The sequence below is a fragment of the Nerophis ophidion genome, linkage group LG03 (genome assembly GCF_033978795.1).
Source record: "Nerophis ophidion isolate RoL-2023_Sa linkage group LG03, RoL_Noph_v1.0, whole genome shotgun sequence".
Lineage (NCBI taxonomy): Eukaryota > Metazoa > Chordata > Actinopteri > Syngnathiformes > Syngnathidae > Nerophis > Nerophis ophidion.
The window spans coordinates 90,088,482-90,109,773 of record NC_084613.1 but is presented as its reverse complement, the minus strand read 5'-3'; the positions used below and the strand labels follow the sequence as shown (position 1 = coordinate 90,109,773).

Genomic DNA, 21,292 nt, shown 5'->3' with positions numbered 1-21,292 from the left:
CAGAACATCGGGTCTATTCTTCTTTCTTCGTTTTTCCACATGTTTGGACTTAGTCTTTCTTCCCTCAGGGTGCTCCTAATTTTCAGGTTTGCATTTGGCTCAAGTCTTTGAATTTTTTTTCATCCAAACTCTGACCAAAACCTTTCTTCTATGAAGTCAGAACCATTAAAATGATCGCTCTTGCTTGGTCCGTCCCATTTTGCGTTAATCAATTTTACTTGAGAGGTCCATATTGTCCTCATATTCCCATTATATTGAAATGTACTGGATACAGGCTGACCCTTTTTTTAGTTGTATTGCTACAACCTTCAGAAATGCATCTAGCAGACATGTTTGCCAGTTCCTTCAAATTCTGTTGCACCATATCGTGATTCAAGTAGAAGAAGCTACTAAAAATGATAATATGCAATATCAAATTGCCTCCAGTCCTCTGTAGTTGCTGTTAGCAGGCTGATGCAGGCCTGCACACATTTTGGAGCTACGTAAAAGTGGGCATTACCAACTTGTCCAAGGTGTACACTGGCTTGGAGCTGGGATAGGCTCCAGCCCTCCCGCAACCCCAAAAGGGACAAGCGGTAGAAAATGGATGGATGGGAAATGAGCATTCCAAAATGTGCGGAAACCTAACCTAATATCACTATTGTCTGTATTTTGAGTGGAATTTTACCTGTAGACATAAATTTTACATCCAGAACTCTGAATTAAGTGCCAATGGAGCAGTGTAGCTCGGTTGGTAGAGAGGCCGTGCCACCAACTTAAGGGTTCTAGGTTTGAATCCCGCTTCTGCCATCCTCGTCACAGCTGTTGTCTCCCTGGGCAAGACACGTCACCCACCTGCTCCCAGTGCCACACACACTGGTTTAAATGTAACTTAGATCATGGGTTTCACTATATAAAGTGCTTTGAGTCACTAGAGAAAAGTGCTATATAAATATAATTCACTTCACAATGTTGTCAGAATTAAGGGGGCTCTTTAAATAGCCTCCTTAATGCATTTTGGATGTACATGTTTTTATCACTTGGATTTCATTGACACACAAAACAATAGAGTCACATATTCTTTAACCAAAACGAGGAATTTTCAATAGGCTTATTGATGCTGTTTCAGCACTTAACTAGACTAATCTAAACATGAATTACACATTCTAAAAACATACTGCATGTAATCTGGATGAACAGTGTTCTTCATCATATCAACTGTTTTTGGATCATTTGCCTGACTGAAGTCTTAAATTGGGTTTATGATGCTGAACTGGCTTAACAAGACACACCAGAGATACACACTGCAAGAAACACAAATTGATTCATAGTTTCAGACTGTTTATTTAGAAAGCACCAACAAAATGTTCAACAGATAATATGCGGCTTGGACAAATACACAAATTTCCTGACAAAAGCACCAAAATATAAGCTTATGTATGAGTTTACAAAGAATCATTACAAAATTACTGACAACCAAACCATTCTTTATATTTGTGTGTACCATGGCTGAGTGACACAACACAAAATATTGTACACATGCTGAGCATATATTGTTATTGTTATAATTTAGACACATTATTTAGTTAGATACAAGAACAGAGATGATGTAACGAATTTCATACATATTTTCACTCTACCATCTAATCAACCTTCAGTTACAGACTAACCACTCTTTTCAACTATTAAAACTGTTGCAGAAAAAAGACCATAATATTGTGTAGAACAAACTATCTAAGAATATGTCTATAAAAGAGTAATGTAAACATGTCAGAGTACATTTTTTTTAACTTAAGTGCTATTAGAGTCCCACACATAGGATTTTTTTTTTTTTATTCCACGGCAAAGTCCCAAATCTAAACTATACATATTCTGTGATGGGCTGGTGACATCAGCACTGCTCTTAGTACTGCTGCTGGTCCTCAATCTGGTTGACTCGGTCTGAAAGATCATCAAGTGGGCAATTGGTTAAAGAAATACAGTACGTAGCTGTGATTTTTATTCCACTTACAACCCAGGGTTTCGGAAAATTAAATAACCGTGTACAGTATATAATCAGGCTATAAAATATTGATTCTCGTTGTAAGTGAATTGAATTGTGGTCTCAGTGAGAAACAAAAGGATATGTCTTCTGCTCAACTCTTGAATAGTTGACTGCACGTTTTTCTGGAACAAAATCTGAGCTTCACACTTGCAGGCATCTTGAGTTATTTCACTTCTCATTTCCTCTGAAAGAATGAGGGGAAAATATGTTATATCATATACTCAATGCAGTAGAGTGGTCCCCAAACTACAAATCTGCCCGCCAACATCCACAATCCGGTGCATGGGACATTCCAATGTTATGTTTTTTAAAAATCTGTCCTGTCCAGCTGGTCAGGCAAATCATATTGTTGGTGTAGATTCCCATATCTGCTGTAAAGATTGACTTTAAAAAATTGTATTTGACTTTATTAAATGTTTGGGTATATATTTAATGTCAGGCGCAGCCGGACTAGAGAAGGAGGGAATATTAAGAAGAAGGAAAAAAGAATAAGGAGGAGTAACTAGTGGGGAAATACGAGGGGTACAAGGCAACAATATATATTCATATATGTGGCCCTTGAGACAAAAAGTTTGGGAACCCCTGCAGTAGAACATGACAACAATGTTCATTTGAAGCCTGCATGTAAAACATATAGAGTGACAGTATGATCTTCAATTTGTGCATGTGTTAAAAATCATATTAATGATTAATTTGGGTGAGACAATAATTTTTTTTTACATTAGATTAGAAATATACTTGGAAATACACGTTGATCAACTTGTCTACAAAATGATTGCTTAATATGATCAATATGCTCAGTGAGCCAGATGTGTAAGAAATATGGTCATTGCAACAACGAAAAGAATGATTGACTCATTCCTAAATTTAAAAAAGCATCCAACCAAAAGGAACGGAGTCCATTCATAAGTGTTAAATGGTTCCATAAAGGACAATGAGGTTTATTTAAGCCGGTCGTTGGACACAGCCGTCATGGCCACAAGGAAACCGCTCACATGTCCGTAACTGCAGAATGCACAAAGAAGAACATAATAAAATAACCGGCCATATGCCCACAAATCAAACAACATCCTCCTAACAATAACCTCTTTGAAAATCCCAAATCATTTATATTTGTATGTAAAAATGTGTATTTCATAAAGTTTCTCTGACTTGAAATGTACAGTTCAACCTTTCAGAGAACACTGACAAACTTTTTAGCTACAAGTTTTTAGCACAGCTTTTATCTAATTTCTCTGCCTTCTTGTTTTTAAATGCACTGCTTGCCTATCTGTTTTATCCCGTGCTTTCATATTTGTATATCAATTTTATCTATGTTTCTGTTTTATCTAGTGTTTATCCAGTGTTTTTAATGTTTTTATTTATATTTTAATTTTCTATTATATATTCTAACTTTCTATTTTATTATATTTATTTATTTTATTTTATACTTTGTAGCACTTTGAGATTTTAACAATTGTAAAGTGTGTCACAAATGTAATTCATTATTATTATTATAATTATTATTACATAGCTGTCGTATTATTCTGTTGCCAGCCAGGTGAACAGGTAAGGCTAAATTTATTTGTGGTAATCCGCTACAACTATATGAATGTATGAGAAACACTGGTGAGTTTGTGTATATATATATATATATATATATATATATATATATATATATATATATATATATATATATATTAGTGTCTTACTGTTCTATGGCAGTTATTAATGCATTAAGTCTTCTCATAGGTTGCATTCTTTTCAGGGAATATTCTCCTCTACTGATGCATTCGTCACTTAAGTTTTATCATGTTAAGTTCACATCATAATTTAACAGCAGTTTGCCTATTTTTGTGTAGTTATTAATGTTGAAGATGTTACGGAATACTTTTCTCGTGCAAGTATGACCCTGAATAACTTTTTTTTTGTATTTATATTTTTTCCAATGGAAAAAGTGATTACAGTATGGAAGAACAAAGTTAGTAGTCACACAGGTCAATTGTGGAAATTTACAAAACCTTAACCTTGATGAAAGCAGGACAATGTCATTCGGGATTGGTCGCCACGTACACTCTTATATTCTTACATGTCACACAAATATATGTGTTATCTGTTCCTTACTCATTTTGTGTTAAGATGCATTAAATTATGTATCTGTCAACCTGTGAATGAAATTCAACTTCTTCTGTCTTAGTGCATTTAAAAAAACATATAATGTTGTCTGTCTATCTGTGTTGGCCCTGCAATGAGGTTGCGACTTGTCCAGGGTGTACGCCGCCTTCCGCCCGAATGCAGCTAAGACAGGCTCCAGCACCCCCCGCTACTCCAATAGGGACATGCAGTAGAAAATGGATGGATATAAAAATGTTTCCCATTAAAGTCCAATTGGATTGGTTGATGAGAAATTCACACAAAAGAAAAAAGGTGTGACATATAACCCCCGTTCTCCCCAGTTTGCTTAACTGTTCAACAAGTGACGTGGCTTACGTGAGCATGTTCTTTGATCTGCATTCAAAATATATCCACTTCGACACTTGCAAATGTACGAATCACCGCTGTTGACGCAAGTATGCTGGCAGTTGTGTCCAAGGGCGCATGCATCCTCACCTGTAAAAAGACGTCCCAACTTCTAAATAACTCAGTTGAAGAATCCTGTGAAGTGTGAAGAGTGAAAGCTTCCACACTTTGTGAGTGGACATGTTTATTTTGAAAAAGGAAGCAATACGTACGTGAGCATGTTCTTTGATCTGCATTCAAAACATATCCCGTTCGACACTTGCAAATGTACGAGTCACCGCTATTGACGCAGGTATGCTGACAGCTTTGTCCAAGAGCACATGCATCCACAACTGGAAAGAAAATTCCAAAATTATAAATAACTCAGTCTGGGAATCCTGTGAGTGTGAAATGTGAAGTGTGAAAGCTTCCACACATCGTGAGTGGACATGTTTATTTTGAAAAAGGAAGCCGTACGTACCTGAGCATGTTCTCCGATCTGCATTCAAAATATATCCCGTTCGACACTTGCAAATGTACGAATCACCGCTGTTGACACAAATATGCTGACAATTGTGTCCAAGAGCACATGCATCCACACCTGGAAAAAAAATCCCAAATTGTAAATAACTCAGTCGGGGAATCCTGTGAAGTGTGAAAGCTTCCTCACTTTGTGAGTGGACAGGTTCATTTTGAAAAAGGAAGCAGTACGTACGTGAGCATGTTCTCTGGTCTGCATTCAAAATATATCCCGCTCGACACCTGCAAATGTATGAATCACCGCTGTTGACACAAGTATGCTGACAGTTGTGTCCAAGAGCACATGCATCCGCACCTGGAAAAAAAACACTCCTACTTCTAAATGACTGAGTCAAGGAATCCTGTGAAGTGTGAAATGTGAAGTGTGAAAGCCATACGTACGTGAGCATGTTTTTTGATCCACGTTTAGTACGTATCCCACTTGACATCTGCAGTAATAGGAGTTTCCATTGTTGACACAGATATGCTGGCATTCATTTCCCCTGGCACATGCATCAGCTATTATCCCTGCAAACATAAACATGCACAACTCTGAGAGTTCTACCCTGACACAAGGTACAAATCAACACTTTGACACAAGGTACAAATCAACACTTTGTCATTGGGATGCAGATCTTACGTGAACATGTTTTCTTATCTGGGTTCAATGTAAACCCTGGATGACATTTGCAGATGTAAGAGTCTCCGTTGTCAATACAAATATGTTGGCACTCATGTCCATTGGCACATGCATCTACACCTGTGACGAGACATTAGTGTAAACTGTCATGTGAACAATTTTAGGAAACCCCAGTTATAGGACATCATAATCACTTGATAAAGTCACAATGTCTCTCCATGGCCTTCTTGTCTTTAGAAAGGAATCTTCAAAAATGAGGCAGCTGTTGATGAATATGGTTAAGATTGCAGCCTGTGACCGAATGTCCCCAGGTGAGAGGTTACCAATTAAACCTGACACCCACAAACAGTCAAGGTGAGTGAATACTGCCAATAACATACCTGAAGAATATCTGTCAGATAAGAGAGAGTGGCCAAAAAACTTGATTGTAAAACTTGATTGCTCAATAATACTATTAAATATCTCAAGGTAATGAGGGATATCCTTCATATTTGGTACCCTTGGTAGCTTGACTATATTACTGCCAGAAACCTGGCAACTTCAAGGGGTGTATCTAGTCGTTTGGGACCATCCACATAACAAAAACTATTTGGTAATTTAGCATGTTGTTAGAAACTACAATGGAAGCTGCACATTAAAGCTTGACGAGGTGCGCAATGAGTATCACTAAACCTAACCCATTTACTGTAACTGGAACTTCAATCAATATTTATTAAAGTGTAAGCAAATTTTCTAGAGAGCCTTATTTTAGCTCAGTTGGACCGTGGATGTGGCGAGTAACACTACCATTGTGAAGGTCGGAAGTGTGTGACTGGTGGGAAAAAAAGAGTTCTTGACCGTGGCCGTGTTTGAACGAGAAAAAGTGTCTCTCAAGATCCATCATATCATATTGTAATAGTTTACAATTTAGAGCGCTTTAATTCCCGCTTGTGTTCTGGGTATGACGTTAAACTACATCCAGGCATGAGATGGGAGGTTGTGTGTGGTGATAGTGAGTCCCAACTAACGTCTATAAAATGCACACAAAGAACCGTTTGCAGTTTCTCTTGTGACTGGCGGGCGGTCAGTGCCATAAAGCTGAGCGGGTCCCTGGGTAAATGGGGCGCGGACAACCAACAGGACAGACTAAGTTCAACAGCCCAGTAAGGCAACTAGTCTAGGAGAAGGATCTCTGATATAAAATACCCCTTCCAACCTGCACCAAGCCAGTGTGGAAGGTGTAGGCTAATAACCAGCATGAAAAGTACGCCAAATGGCAGAAACATGCTGAGGCTTTCGTCCAGCAGTGGACTGACAACGGCTGATGATGAATTCCCGCATATTTGAGGTAAGACGTGTCCCTCTCCACTTGTATCCTGCACTGAAATAGGTTGAATAAAAAAGCTTTCTTCTCTTCTCCAATCCACTTCGGTAACTCTGCTTCATCTTTATAAAAACCTCTCATAATCATGCCAACAGGTTTTTTTATTTTGTTTTGGTAGGTTTCCGGAATCATGCCTGCGGAGTAGCATGAAATAATTCATTGCAAAAGAAGGGAAAGGGCAGCTGTTAAAAATGTTGAAGTATTTAGTGTTGTACACAAATACTGTAAAATGCCTTGTAAAACTATTAAACACTTTGTTATTGCATATTTATTAAGGTTTTACAAAGCATTTATAATTTAAATAAATGGGTTGTAGTTGTATAGCGCTTTTCTACCTTCAAGGTACTCAAAGCGCTTTGACACTACTTCCACATTTACCCATTCACACACACATTCACACACTGATGGAGGGAGCTGCCATGCAAGGCGCTAACCAGCACCCATCAGGAGCAAGGGTGAAGTGTCTTGCTCAGGACACAACGGACATGACGAGGTTGGAATTGAACCAGGGACCCTCGGGTTGCGCACGGCCACTCTTCCACTGCGCCACGCCGTCCCTTACGTTATTAACCTATGCATAGGGGTCGTATTGTTGTAAACACTGAACAAGCATACACAAACATGTACACTATATTCAGGCATATAATGAAAGAAGATCTGTGTACTTACGTGAGCATGTTTTTTTATCTGCATTCAGGACATATCCTACTCCACATTTGCATACGTAAGATTCACCACTATTAACACACATTTGTTGGCATTCATGTCCCTGGGCACATGCATCTCGACCTGAGCAGAAATAGCGTATGATAAAAGAACAACAAAGTCTAACAATCTCTTTGGAAACAACCGTGATGCCAATGCAAATACAAGACCAGTTTTTTAAGCAGTTTACAAATGTCAACTAAACGAATAAACCACATATGTACATTATGTTTAAGTGTAACTTTTAGATCAAATGAAATATAAAACATAAAACATTTTGTGTGCGTGTGTGTGTGTGTGTGTGTGTGTGTGTGTGTGTGTGTGTGTGTGTGTGTGTGTGTGTGTGTGTGTGTGAAAACATGTTCAAAGGTGAAAATTCTTACGTGAGCATGTCCTCTTGTCGGGGTTCAAGACATAGCCAGCCCAGCACTGACAGTAGTAGGAGTTACCATTGTTAACACAAACTTGCTGGCAGTTGTGTCCTTGAGCACACGCATCCAAACCTAAAAATAAAAAGTCTCATTGGCTTAACTCTAGTTGATTCACTTAGGTTATCATTTTATTAGTAAGTTAATAAGCTGTAAAAATGAGCTATGTATTACTTAATCACTGTTAGTTATGACTGTAAATACAAAATACATGCACTTCAGTTGTTTTCGTCAATTGATACAAAGGCTTCCAAAAAATATTAAAAAAATATTTCACATTAAGTGTGGGGAAAAAAATGTAATAAGGTTGGAGAGCCTCCAAATAAAATTCTGCTGATTATTATTCTTTATATCTGTAATAAAACTTGAAATGCTCCTCTGAGCACTTGGATCTACACATATCGCCATTGTCGTTTGTTTCTAAAAGGACTTTGGGGTAAATGGTAAACCTGATGCATTTAAAGCTGGATTTACTTTAAATTACCTCTGGTATTTTATAAAAGATTTGTATTGAAGTAAAACCTTAGATAAACAAAGATTTGGACTTGCAGGATTAGCCGTTAAGGCTGATTATGAACACGCAACATGCAAGGTTTAATTCCTGCACAGATTAGTGTATCAAAGTACCCAAGCATGGCGTATATTTTGAGCTATGTCCTTGTTAATATTATCAATAAAGTAATGGATTTGACTCTACAATGCAGGGGATTTTTAATATTGTGCTGCCCATCAGATCAAGGGCATTAAACTTAACAATGTGTCGCCCCCTCCCCCCCTCCCCCAATATTGTGTCTAAAAGCATCAACCTTACCACATAAAGTTTCCCTAAATTTGGCAGTGAGCTTCTCAATGACCCCATATGTCTCCACATAGAAGACGTGATCTTCCAAAGGCTGGCTGGCCATGAGGCGGAGGGACATCAAGTCTGCTCTGTCTACTCCCACTGCGTAGATCTCAATGCCGGATGCCCGAGCTGCTGCAGATACCTCTTCCACTTGGTCCTGGGGTCTCCCATCAGTCACTATGATGGCTACCTTGGCGATGTTCATGGAGCTGGGTCGTGCTCCGGCCTCTGCAACAAACGCTTTGTCCATAGCGGCCTTAATGGCGACGCCTGTCATGGTGCCTGAAGCTAGAGGCTGCACGCGGGCCAGGGCTTGCCTTAGGGCATACTTGTCAAAATAGGTCTTCAGGTGAAACTCGATTTTCACTGTGCTGGCATAATTGACGAGGCCCACACGGGTGGCATCTGAGCCGATCTCCAGGGTGTCCACCATGTCTATAAGGAACTCCTTGGCCTTTTCAAACTCAGCGGGCCGCACACTGCGGGAGCTGTCAATGACAAAAACCAGGTCGATTGGACGATTCCTGCAGTTTGATCCGGTGACTAAAAGGAGTAAAAAGGATGAGACAAAAACAGAATTATTGTTTACAAAATATCAAAACTTTAAATCCCTGTGTTCATCTAATCAGTGTTAATACTCAAGGTGTCTTGACACATCTTTTTCACTTCTGATACAATACCGATATGTGAGCCTTGAATGTTGGCCTGTACCAGTGTTTCTCAAATAGTGGGTGGTGAGCGGCAGGGGAGATTTTCATAATTTTTGTTCACAATCTAGTATTCCTGTTATAACGATACACACACTTGTAGCTAGGTGGCAGCAATCTACTCAACAGGCTCCCTGGTCTACCCAGTAGTAATGGCAAGTACACAGGGACACGTGTACAGAGCGAACAGAGGCAAAATGATAGATAAGTTTGTGAGAGGAGTGAAAAGAAAATTGTAATGTGAGTTTTTTTTTTTTTTTTTTTTTTCTGATACTGGTACCATTTTTGTACTTCTGAATTGGTGCCGGTGCTGAAGCGGCACCTGTACAAAGAAAATGTGAAACATGGAAATTCTGTTTAAAAATGTTTTTAAACCTCAGTCGACATCAATATGGACACTCAACCTAGACCCCTTAAACAGTGGCGATTCAACTCAGCCTCACTAGCAGAAGACAATTATAGGAATTTCCTCCACGATCAAATTGAGTGTTTTTTCGAACTGAACGATTCACCATAAATTGGAAGAGGTACACTATAGGAGGCATCTAAAGCTTATATTAGAGGTGAACTTATATCTTTTATTTCAAATTTAAATAAGACAGAAACCATTCAAATCAATGGGCTGCTCCGTAAGATTAAGGATCTTGACGATAAGTACGCTTTAAACCCGGACTCGACACTATATAAAGAACGTCTTCGCCTACAAACTGACTTTGACCTTATGTCTGTCAATAGAGCAAAATTACAACTACTCAAATCCAGACAACGATTTTTTGAATCTGGGGAAAACGCTGGAAAGCTCTTAGCCCACCGGTTGGGGAGGAAGCATCGTCGAGGCTAAACACATCTATTCGCTCTAACACAGGTGAACTACATACTGATCCAGCTAAGATAAATGAAACATTTGCCGCATTTTATACAACATTATATACGTCAGACTGCCCCCCTTCTTCACATGAACTATTTAATGATATAACATTCCCCCAGATCGAACATGGAGCTGCGAGGGGCTTGGGTCAGCCCATTAGTGTCATCGAGATCACAGAAGCCATCAGATCCTTACAAAGTAATAAATCGCCCGGTCCAGATGGTTTCAGTGCAGAATATTATAAAACTTTCTTCAGTGTTCTTGCTCCGGCTCTAAGAGACATGTATAATGAAGCATTCCTGTACCATCGCCTCCCAGATTCCTTATCGAGGGCCACCATTTCTCTCATACTAAAAAAAGAGAAAGACCCCCAGCTTTGCAGCAGCTATAGACCAATTTCGCTCTTAAATGTAGATTTAAAAATTCTGTCCAAGATTCTTGCTCTCCGGCTCCAAAGGGTGATGCCTTCCATCATCTCGTTGGATCAAACAGGTTTTATGTTAGGCCGGCAATCCTCACACAACACTCGGCACCTCCTAAACATTATTCATTCGCCAAACCCCTCGACCCCGGAAGTGGTGGTGTCCCTCGACGCGGAGAAAGCCTTTGATAGGGTCGAATGGGAATATCTATTTGATGTGATGGGTCGGTTTGGTTTTAATGAAGATTTTATTCTTTGGGTTAAACTTTTATACTCGTCCCCTGTAGCTTCAGTACGCACAAATAATACACTGTCCTCCCCAGTTTTTCTTAAAAGAGGTACCAGACAAGGTTGCCCGCTGTCTCCATTACTGTTTGCTATTGCGATAGAACCCCTTGCACTTTGGCTGCTCGCGGAGAGGGGCTTTAAAGGTATCACCCGGTCGGACACGTTGCACAAAGTGTCGCTTTATGCGGACGACTTGCTCCTATACATCTCAGATCCTGCTAGCTCACTCCCAGTAATCTTTAACATTTTGGAGCGCTTTGGCACACACTCTGGCTACAAACTTAATTACCAAAAAAGTGAACTATTTCCGATCAATTCCCTAGCTAAACAGTTACCGCGATCTTTAGCTGCATTCAAATGGGCACATGACGGGATCCATTACTTGGGAATTTTTATTACTCCGGCTATGTCTGACATGCTCCGGGGAAATTTTCTACCCCTAGTTGAAAAAATGGAGAAGGACTTTGCCCGCTGGTCTGTTTTACCATTATCTCTCGCTGGCCGGATCAATCTTATCAAGATGATCACTCTGCCTAAATTCGTTTACCTTTTCCAACATATCCCCATATTTATTACTAAATCTTTTTTTGATAAATTAGACAAATCAATATCCAAATTTTTATGGGGGGCCGGATCGGCCCGAATCCGCAAGTCGGTCCTACAATCTCCCAAATCTGAGGGAGGGCTTGCACTCCCTAATTTTAGACAGTACTATTGGGCGGCTAATGTACAGAAACTCCTATACTGGATGGATGGAAGCTCTCAGACCCTCCCGGCCTGGGTATCCCTTGAAACGGCAATCCCACACTTTTCATTACGTTGTTGCTTATGCTCACCACTCCCTTTTCCACTTAAACTTGAAGGCGCAAACACCATTGTATCGATCTCCTTGAAAATATGGATCCAGCTAAGGAAACATTTGGGTTTTCAGAGCCCATCTATTTTGACTCCGCTACTTAAAAACCAATTATTTAAACTTTCCCGTACCGACTCCGCATTTATGACCTGGCACGATCACGGTATCACTGTGGAAGACCTCTATACAGACGGTGTGTTCTCATCCTTCACTGAACTTTCTTCCAAATACGATTTGCCAAACTCCCACCTTTTTCGTTTCTTTCAGGTGAGGGACTTCGTAAAGAAGCAGTTCCCACACTTCCCAAATCGTCCCCCAGAAACTCTTATAGATACATTGCTATCTCTGAGCCCAAATGATAAAAAATGTATCTCTGTAATATATACCTCCTTAAGCTCAGTTGCTCCAAACTCTTTATCAGTGATAAAAGCCTCATAGGAGAGCTTTAGGGGTAAAGGTATGAAGAATTTCACTGACTTTAAAAATGTACTGTTTTGACTTGCACCTTTTTTCTGTATATGTGAAAAAGTCAATAAAAAAAAGTTGGATTAAAAATGTTTTCAATATTTTGTGATATGCAAGTTGAACTGAATTGTAAGTTAAATATCTTAATTATGCCAATACAATATTTTATGTAATAAATTCAACAATATTAATACAAAACACAGCATATTGTCATTGAAAACCAAAATAACATACACAGAAAATGCTCAAGAAAACATGCTTATATAAGCTATTTTATTGACGCTCTTATTTCAGAGTGCATGCCCTTATTGTGAAGGCTGGAAGTTTAATGTTGGTCTTTAGGGCTTGTCACGGTTACTGTGTTTTGGAGCGAGACAAGGCTGTGCCGTCCTTTCTGTCACCGGTGCCATTAAGAAAACAAGTTTCAGGATCTATCCCTGGTCATCAGCAGCATGTATGAAGAATGTATCTCACACAATGTGTTGTACCGATAAATAAATAAATAAATATCATAAAGGAACTTTTGGGTTTCAGGAAATGGTCTAAAGTCCCATTAGGTGACTGTTAACTCACCTGCATCAGTGCAGATTTAAGTGTATTTTGAAAGGTTTCGAGGAAAATACATATGAGGACGGCGTTTATTCATCCAGTTTATTAATATCATGAAGGATATTTTTTGGGTGCAAACAAATATTACAATCCGTCATCCGTGTCGAAAAAAACATTAGTCTTTGCAGCACGACAACTTTCTATTATGAAAATTGCCAATGAAAATACTGTGGATTGTACCAACAATTACAAAATGTATTACTTTATTTGCACAACCAGGTCTTCAAAGTTATATTTAGGCATAGCTAAACTTGATTGCATCCCGGAAAGTTTCTCAAACAGATTAAATGCTCAAACAAACATTTTACAAAGTGATCACTGCAGACACAATCATGGTCCGATTGTGTTTGACAAGATGATGAAAGTGATATTTTTTTGAAGAGCCATTTCTTTCGACGCACTTTTGTTTTTTCCCAGACTTTACTACCTTTATGAATCACTTCTATCGGGACTCCATGAAAGCTTTTTCCTATCTCTCTATTTGAACGACAGGAACACCCTGTACAACAGAACAGCAATACAGCATTTTCAGCCCAAAATCTACACTCACTCTCACTTGTTTTATTGCTATGCTCAAGCTGGTTGACCATCATGTGAATTAAGCCGCAGAAGAGAAAAACGGATGTGACGTCATATACAACCTAGCAATGGTGATTCATTTCCAAAAAAAATTAAAAGCACTGACCTGTATTATCCGATACAATATCAGCACAACTTATACAAACTTTTTATTATTTTGTAGTGCGCAATGTTCGAAAAGGCTTTATCAAATTAAATTAGTCTGACATAGAACAATAGTAGGTATAAAAAACACTGACCTATTTATTATTAATCCTCTCTTTAAGTTGAAGTGGAGTGGTAATTGAAGTTTTTTGGTGACACCTAGGCAAGAACTATGGAGCGCCGGAGGTGGTGGGTAATGATCAATACACAACACTATCCTTCTCTAAGAAAACTTAATTTATTTTTGTAAAAATCCCTTTTATTTTGCTTTAGTTGCTTTTTTCCTCTCTGTAAAAAGACTGCAGCAGCAGGTCTCATGAACAACCCCTTTTACTGTGAGCCAGAGTCGTGTGCGCAGTGCAGTGTGACATTTCTCCGCATTTTATTGTACGATTGGCAAGAACAATAATGTCACACTTTTATTAAAGTTATCCATCTATCCATTTTTTACAGCTTGTCCCTTTTGGGGGTCACTGTGTATTATAAATGTTTCTGCAAATAATATATTGGCGACATGGTGTCAAACAAAACCAGGGACACACAATCCAACCCAGTTTATGAAGGATTGCGTTAGGGGAAAAAATATCAAAATCATAGACCTACTAAATTTCAATGAAAAATAATAATATTCCTCATCCATCCATCTTCAACCGTTTATCCGGAATCGGGTCGTGGGGACAACAGCTCCAGCAGAGACCCCCAGACTTCCCTCTCTAGAGCAACATTAGCAACTTCTTCTTAGGGAACCCCAAAGGGTTCCCAGGCCAGAGAGGAGATGTAATCCCCACATCTGGTCCATTGCCTGCCGCGGGGTCTCCTCCCATTGGGACGTGCAACGAGGACCTCCATAGGGACACGCTCGTGAGGCATCCGCACGAGATGCCCGAACCACCTAAGCTGGCTCCTTTCCAAGCGAAGGAGCAGCGGCTCTACTCCGAGTCTCTCCCGGGTGACTGAACTTCTCACCCTATCTCTAAGGGAGATGCCAGCCACCCTTCTGAGGAAACTCATTTCGGCCGCTTGCATCTGCAATCTTATTCTTTCTGTCATGACCCACACTTCATGACTGACCGTAGGTGAGAGTGGGAATCACACTCTTTGGGACGTATTTAGAGATGAGCGGATGATTTTGCGTGAGTCTCATGAATACACTTCAACTGTGCTGAACTATATTACCTTCTGCCTAGACTGTGTAACATCATTTAAAACAATCCATGTTTTACCAAATAAAAAACCCTGAAAGACACACAAAGTGACACAATTACTCAAAAGAGAGGGACATGGCATTTAGATCAGGCGATCCAAATGCCTACCGTTCAGCCAGGAATGCTTTAAGGAAAGGGATCAATGCTAGCAAATTGGACCATTATAATAAACTCCAGGATTGCTTAAATAACTCAGACCCTGGGCAGGTGTGGGAAAGTGTCAAAGCAGTTACAAATTTAAAAAAAGCAATTTCCTCCTCAGTGAAAGGCAGCGCCATATTAGCTGAGGAATTGAATCATTTTTATGTCCGCTTTGACAAGGAAAACAGACTCAGCACTGCCCTTGTAGAAAGAGTCAAACAATTCAAATTTTTAAGGGGGAACACAACAGAAGATCTATATTGTTTATTTTAAATGTGGAATGAGTGAGCGGTGTTGGGATATTATAAACATCTGCTTCATCCACCCCATTTTCAAGCCTTGCATGATTATCTCTGCCAAAATGTAAAATACAAAAAAAAACTGTTTTGTTGTACTGTGCAGATTGAAATAATTATTTCAATCAATCAATCACATTAACACTGCTTCTTCAGTCGGAAAGTCCCAACAACGTCTTTTCTTGCTAAGAAAACTAAAATGTGCAAACATTCCGCAGAAATCAATGGTAAACTTTTACAATTGTGCCATCACCAGTGTCCTAACTTATGGCTTTTTAGTGTGGTTTGCCAGCTGCACTAAAGCGAACCAACATGTCCTCCAGCGAGTGGTTAAAGCGGCGGGGAAAATTACAAGGACAATACTCCCAGAGATGTGTGCCATGTACATAGCTCGCTGCCTAAAGCGAGTACGCAACATCCTGAAGGACAGATACCACCCAGAACATGGCCTCTTCAACCTGATACCCTCTGGAAGGAGGTATAGATCAATTCGTGCCAGGACCACCAGAATGTCTCACAGTCTGGATCCCCGAGCTGTGAGACTGCTAAATGAACTGTCTGCCCCTTTACTGCCCCCGACCATCTTATTACCTCACTCTTCACCACCTCAATAATTGTGCTCTGGACATTGCATTGCTGCAACATCAACGTAACACCCATCAGACATCTGACTCTTCCCACCCCCACACCCCTCTATTAGCAAACTTCTTGACGATGCTAAAATGTAAACTATTGTCAACCTGCACATCAATGCAGTTTCTACACTGCTACAGTAGACGAAGCCCAAACGAAAACTTGTTGACATGTAGGACTTAAGTGTTATTATGAAATGACAATAAAAAGGAATGGATTGATTGATTGATTGATTGATTGATTGATTGATTGATTGATTGATTCAATGTAAATAGCTCAGTAGACGGAGAGCTTTACCTTCTGGCTCAGCTCTCGTTTCATCACAACAGTGTGACAGAGAGACTGCAATACTGCCCCAGCTGCTCCGATTTTCCAGCTGATTTCCTTCTCAATCTTTCCCTCACTCGTGAACAAGACCCCAAGATACTTTAACTCCTCCACCTGGAACAGAGTCTCATTCTCCACCCGGATTGTACAAACCACCAGTTTCCTACTGGGAACCATGGCCTCAGATTTGGAGATGCTGATCCTCATTCTATCCGCTGAACACTCAGCTGCGAACCGTTCGAGTGAGAGCTGAAGGTCACGAACCGAAGGTGCCATCAGGATCACGTCATTTGCAAACAGCAGTGACACAACCTTTAGCCCCCCGAGACATATACCCTCTCCGCCATGGCCACGAGTCTGCCAAGAAATCCTGTCCATGAAAATTAAAAACAGGATAGGTGACAGAGCGCAGCCTTGGCGGAGACCAACCCCTACTGGAAACGGATCCAACTTACATCCAAGCACCCGGACACAACTCTCGCTTTGGTTGTACAGAGATCGGATGGCCCTCAGCAGGGTTCCCCTCACCCAGTACTCCCTCAGCACCTCCCACATGATCTCCCGGGGGACCCGGTAATACGCCTTGACTATCGGCTGGACTGTCCTTTCCAGTACCTTGACTCTGCTCAGGGGCACGGCGTCATCAGCTCCTCGTCTTCCATTCTATAGTAGTCACAATTTCAAAAAGAATATTGCAATATATGCAATATTTGTCATACTGCCAAGTGTCCAGGGAAATAGATCCAAGCAATTATTTTCATCTACATTGCTGTGTCTCTTATTTTGCCAGAATTCCATATTCTGTTTTTTTAAGGAATTTTGAATGAGGTTTTATGTAATTCATAAAATTGACATCACACCAGCTGAGAATAGGAGTATTTTCCATGTTTCCTTCTATACTGTCAGGTTTTTTATATGTATAAAAAAAACACTGCTCCAGGATATTGTGTTTTATGGCATGCTTAAGAGAATGTTGTATGTGCAAAAAAGCTCATTATCATTCAAATGAAGTACCTGTTCCAGATCGGATGAAAGCAGGAGAGTTGGAATGTTGAACGTATTGCTGAGAATGCTTTGCTGCTTTGTGAAGCTGTGAAAGCTGCTGAAGGGAGTGCTGATTGCAATAAAACCTGGAATTAGTGCCAGCAGCTTTTGGCAAAAGACAGATGAGGATGTGTATTAGAGGAAATTTTAGCAATTAAGGAAAACAGCATGCAAAAGAACAAGTCTTAGCCATTTTTGTGATCAAAACACAACTCTTTGCATCACAAAAATGAGATATAATAGTGAGAAAAATGTTGAAGCCACGAAAGGTATTTTTTCGTCTGCTGTCTTACAGCAACATGCTCGACAAATAATCATGGTTGGTTAAGCATGCAATAGGATAATATTAAATACATAAATAACCCTACTTGCTGAAAGTAGATTCCGTCTGTCCTGTGTTAAGTAGTTGCTTGTTTCAGCCCGCTCGTCCTGCTGTGGGTTACTCAAAACTTCAGCGCTTCGTACTTCATCAGAGACTTGTTCAGTAGATCTGAGGTCTTCAAAGCTGCCATTGACTCTTGGAGACACCTGTGGCGAAACCTTGGGAAGAAGAGGACTGCCTGGGAGGGTCTGTCGGTGGCGTGACCTTAATTGTGACCCCTGGATTCCCTGGGCCAGGAGGACAATGAGACAGACCAATCCCCACATTAATGATCTCATGTTGCCTGTTGGTTTACTCCTGCTTGCCCTTCAGTCTGTTGGTACATGTGATCGTGGTCTTTTTATATGATCCACTGCCCACAAGGCGTGGGTGAACTTAGACCCAGTCCAGGATGATGGGGAGGAGGAAGAGGAAGGGAAGGCACCCATGGTAGAGGTGCAAAAGTCAGAAAACCTCTTATTATACTCTGCAACGACCTAATATATATATATATACATTAATAATTACTTTTATTGTGAAAGCAACATTTCTTTATCCATTTTTAAGGTTTGAATGCATAAACAATAAACTGTGATATTTGGTCTACTAATTTTTTACCTTTTTTATTGCGTTGTATGCACAGGATTCTACTTAGACTGCAAACGCTGTTCATTTGGATGTTTTTAATTCTTGAGAAATTCTGACCTCTACTGGAATTTTTTTGAATAACATATTTGAAAATGGCGTCAATGTATTGTATATGGAGGGTCAAATGGGACGAAGTTAAATACATACATCTTTAAATAATAACTTAAATGTGTAAAGAATTCATTATAAAGGGACATAAATACCATAATTTGGTTACAACATGTATTTATTTATTGTAGAAGTACATTTATTTATTTATTCATGTGATTAATAATATAAATATTAAAATCATTATTATATAAAATATAACAATTATTAAGTCATTATAATCTTAATAATATTAAATCCATCCAACCATCCTTCCATTTTCTACCGCTTGTCTCTTTTGCAAAACTCTAAATTTAAATTTTTTATGTTGAACTCTCCAACAGACAAGCAATGGCGTACTGGTTGGGATTTTGTTTGAAATTGCGGAAATAACTTTGGCAACTTCAATAAATTCCTCTACTTTAAATGCTACATGCTTCCTTCCACATACTCTTATAAGTCTAAAATATAAGTCTAAAATATAAACTTCCGAAAATAACTTTGTATATTAGTATTATTGAAAACGTTTTTCAAAAGTTACTTATGACTGAAAAAGTGGTCACACTTCACTTCCTTTTCCAACTTTGTTCATTACACCCTCAGCCATTTGGTCTGTTTGTCGCCAAAACTTGAGACGTCTGCATGATATTCCATGTTTATTAAAAATAGAGAAGTAGCAGGTTAAACCACTGCTCAATTAACCTGGAAATATTTGGTTGCACTTAATTTCTCAGGTACATCTCATTGCACATTATTTTTAGTATTAATATTTTATTTGTGACGATTGCGTGGCATGGTGGTGATGATGCGTTCTTCCAAGATGCAGATTGGGCTTGGACACAGCGTGAAGGTAAGAAATTATTGATTTATTAAAACTAAGAACAAACTAAGAACAGAAAACTAGCACTAGGCACAAAAAGGCAAACACAAAGAGCTAGCATGGGAGCTAGAAAACACCAAAGCATAGCGTAGAAGCTAGCCAGAACAAATGTGAGGATAAGCTAATGGGAAAAACAGGCTTAAACAAGGACGATAATCACGAGGCAGGTGCACATAAAAAACGAGATGCAGGTGACACTAATGCGTGGCTATGGCAACGGAAAAAAACAGGAAGTGCCACCAGGAACTAAGGAAGACAAAAACCAAACAGGATGTAATACAAAAACAGAACAAAAACAGAATATGACATGATCCGAGCAGCAGATGGAGGGTCGTGTGTTCCCGAGTCCCCCGGGGACAAGTCAGGTGGCGGCGGCGAATGGAACGCCACTGTCGCAAAAGTCTTGGTGGGCGAGGAAGATGCGCCCGGCGAGGAGAACGACCAGGGAATGGCCACATCCCTAGCCGACATGGAGGCGGGCGCGTCGGAGCCATTGTCGTGGCGGGGCTTGGAAGTATCAGATGAAGCCGGGATTGATGCAGCAGACGAAGCCGGCGCTGGTGCAGCAGACGAAGCCAGAGCTGATGGAGGAGAGGAAGCCGGCTCTAGAGCAGCAGATGAAGCCCGAGCTGGTGCAGCAGACGAAGTTGGTGCCAAAGCTTAGCGTGTCAGCCGAGGAGCAGGAACTGGTACTGACGCCAGCCGAGGTGCAGGTACTGGTGCCAGCTAGGATGCAGGCACTGGTGCCAGCCGAGGAGCAGGCACTGGTGCCAGCCGAGCAGCAGGCACAGGTACTGGTACCTGATGAGGGACAGGTGCTGGAGTAGGATCCAGCCTTGAGTCAGGTACTGGAGTGGAAGCCAGCATAAAGTCAGGTGCTGGAGTGGGATCCAGCATAGAGTCAAGTGCTAGAGTGGGATCCAGCATAGAGTCGGTTGCTGGAGGTGGATCCAGCAAAGAGTCCAGTGCTGGAGTTGTATCCATTATAGAGTCAGGTGCTGGAGTGGGATCCAGACCTGGACTCGGACTATGACTAAGACTCGGACTAAGACTTGGACTCGGACTCGGACTCGGACTTTGACTAAGACTATGACTAAGAATATGACTCGGACTAGGAGTCAGACTACGACTATGACTGGGACTGTGACCTGGGCTAGGACCAGGACTCAGACTATGGCTAGGACTATGCCTCGGATTATAGCTAGGACTATGGCTAGGACTTGGGCTAGGACTAGGGCTAGCAACAGGTGCAGCTAGCCGTGGTGCCGGTAGAGGCAGCCTAATAAGAGGTAGCAGTTTGGCAGGCCGGAATACCGGTGGAGGGGGACGCGCCGGAAGTTGCAGAATGGCAGGCCGAAAGACCGGTGGTGGAAGTCTAGCTGGAGGTTGCGGTTTGGCTGGGCGCAAGATGCGCTTCCCGTGGTCTGAAAATGTCCCTATGGGTGGGTGGAGGGAGGTCAGGAAGGAGGTAGACTGGGTGGGAACAATAGTCATTGGGGGTTGGACTTCGGAAAACTGAGACTGATATTGGGACTGTAAACAAATGTCCTGAACAAGTCTGATAGTGTCATTCAATTCCCTTGTGGATGAGTGAGGGAATGAATTAAAAAAAAAAAATCCTTGTCACCACTGTCCTCTGGAGACGTCAGAGGAGTGACATCACGGCTGCAGTACGTGTGACTGACAGGCCAGCCGGAGGAGTCCATAGAAGGGTGCGAAAAGGTTTTACCAGA

At 40.6% G+C, this 21,292-nt stretch overlaps 1 protein-coding gene across 6 annotated transcripts; it reads right to left on the bottom strand.

Moving 5' to 3' along the window:
• Positions 1-1,303: 1,303 nt before the first annotated feature.
• On the bottom strand, positions 1,304-18,301 carry LOC133550228 (matrilin-3-like). Of its 6 annotated transcripts, XM_061896381.1 has the most exons (12): positions 17,952-18,300; positions 8,968-9,543; positions 8,112-8,231; positions 7,693-7,812; positions 5,661-5,780; positions 5,423-5,548; positions 5,217-5,336; positions 4,983-5,102; positions 4,735-4,854; positions 4,493-4,612; positions 2,108-2,207; positions 1,304-1,937 (listed from the first exon to the last, which is right to left on the bottom strand). In XM_061896381.1, the coding sequence occupies exons 1-12, from the start codon at positions 18,241-18,243 to the stop codon at positions 1,883-1,885; spliced, it is 1,989 nt and encodes a 662-aa protein (XP_061752365.1). In that variant the 5' UTR covers positions 18,244-18,300; the 3' UTR covers positions 1,304-1,882. The 6 variants fall into 6 exon arrangements, with proteins under 6 accessions (XP_061752365.1, XP_061752367.1, XP_061752366.1 ...); XM_061896383.1 differs by lacking the exon at positions 5,661-5,780; XM_061896382.1 differs by lacking the exon at positions 7,693-7,812.
• Positions 18,302-21,292: the final 2,991 nt, after the last annotated feature.

What these genes read in the sequence shown, in the direction of transcription:
- LOC133550228 (XM_061896381.1), bottom strand. Translation starts at nt 18,243, where the DNA reads ATGAGATCATTAATGTGGGGATTGGTCTGTCTCATTGTCCTCCTGGCC. An exon ending in GGATCAAAAAACATGCTCAC is followed by an intron (nt 5,337 to 5,422) that starts GTACGTATGGCT and finishes TTTTTTTTCCAG; the next exon opens with GTGCGGATGCATGTGCTCTT. An exon ending in AGACCAGAGAACATGCTCAC is followed by an intron (nt 5,103 to 5,216) that starts GTACGTACTGCT and finishes TTTTTTTTCCAG; the next exon opens with GTGTGGATGCATGTGCTCTT.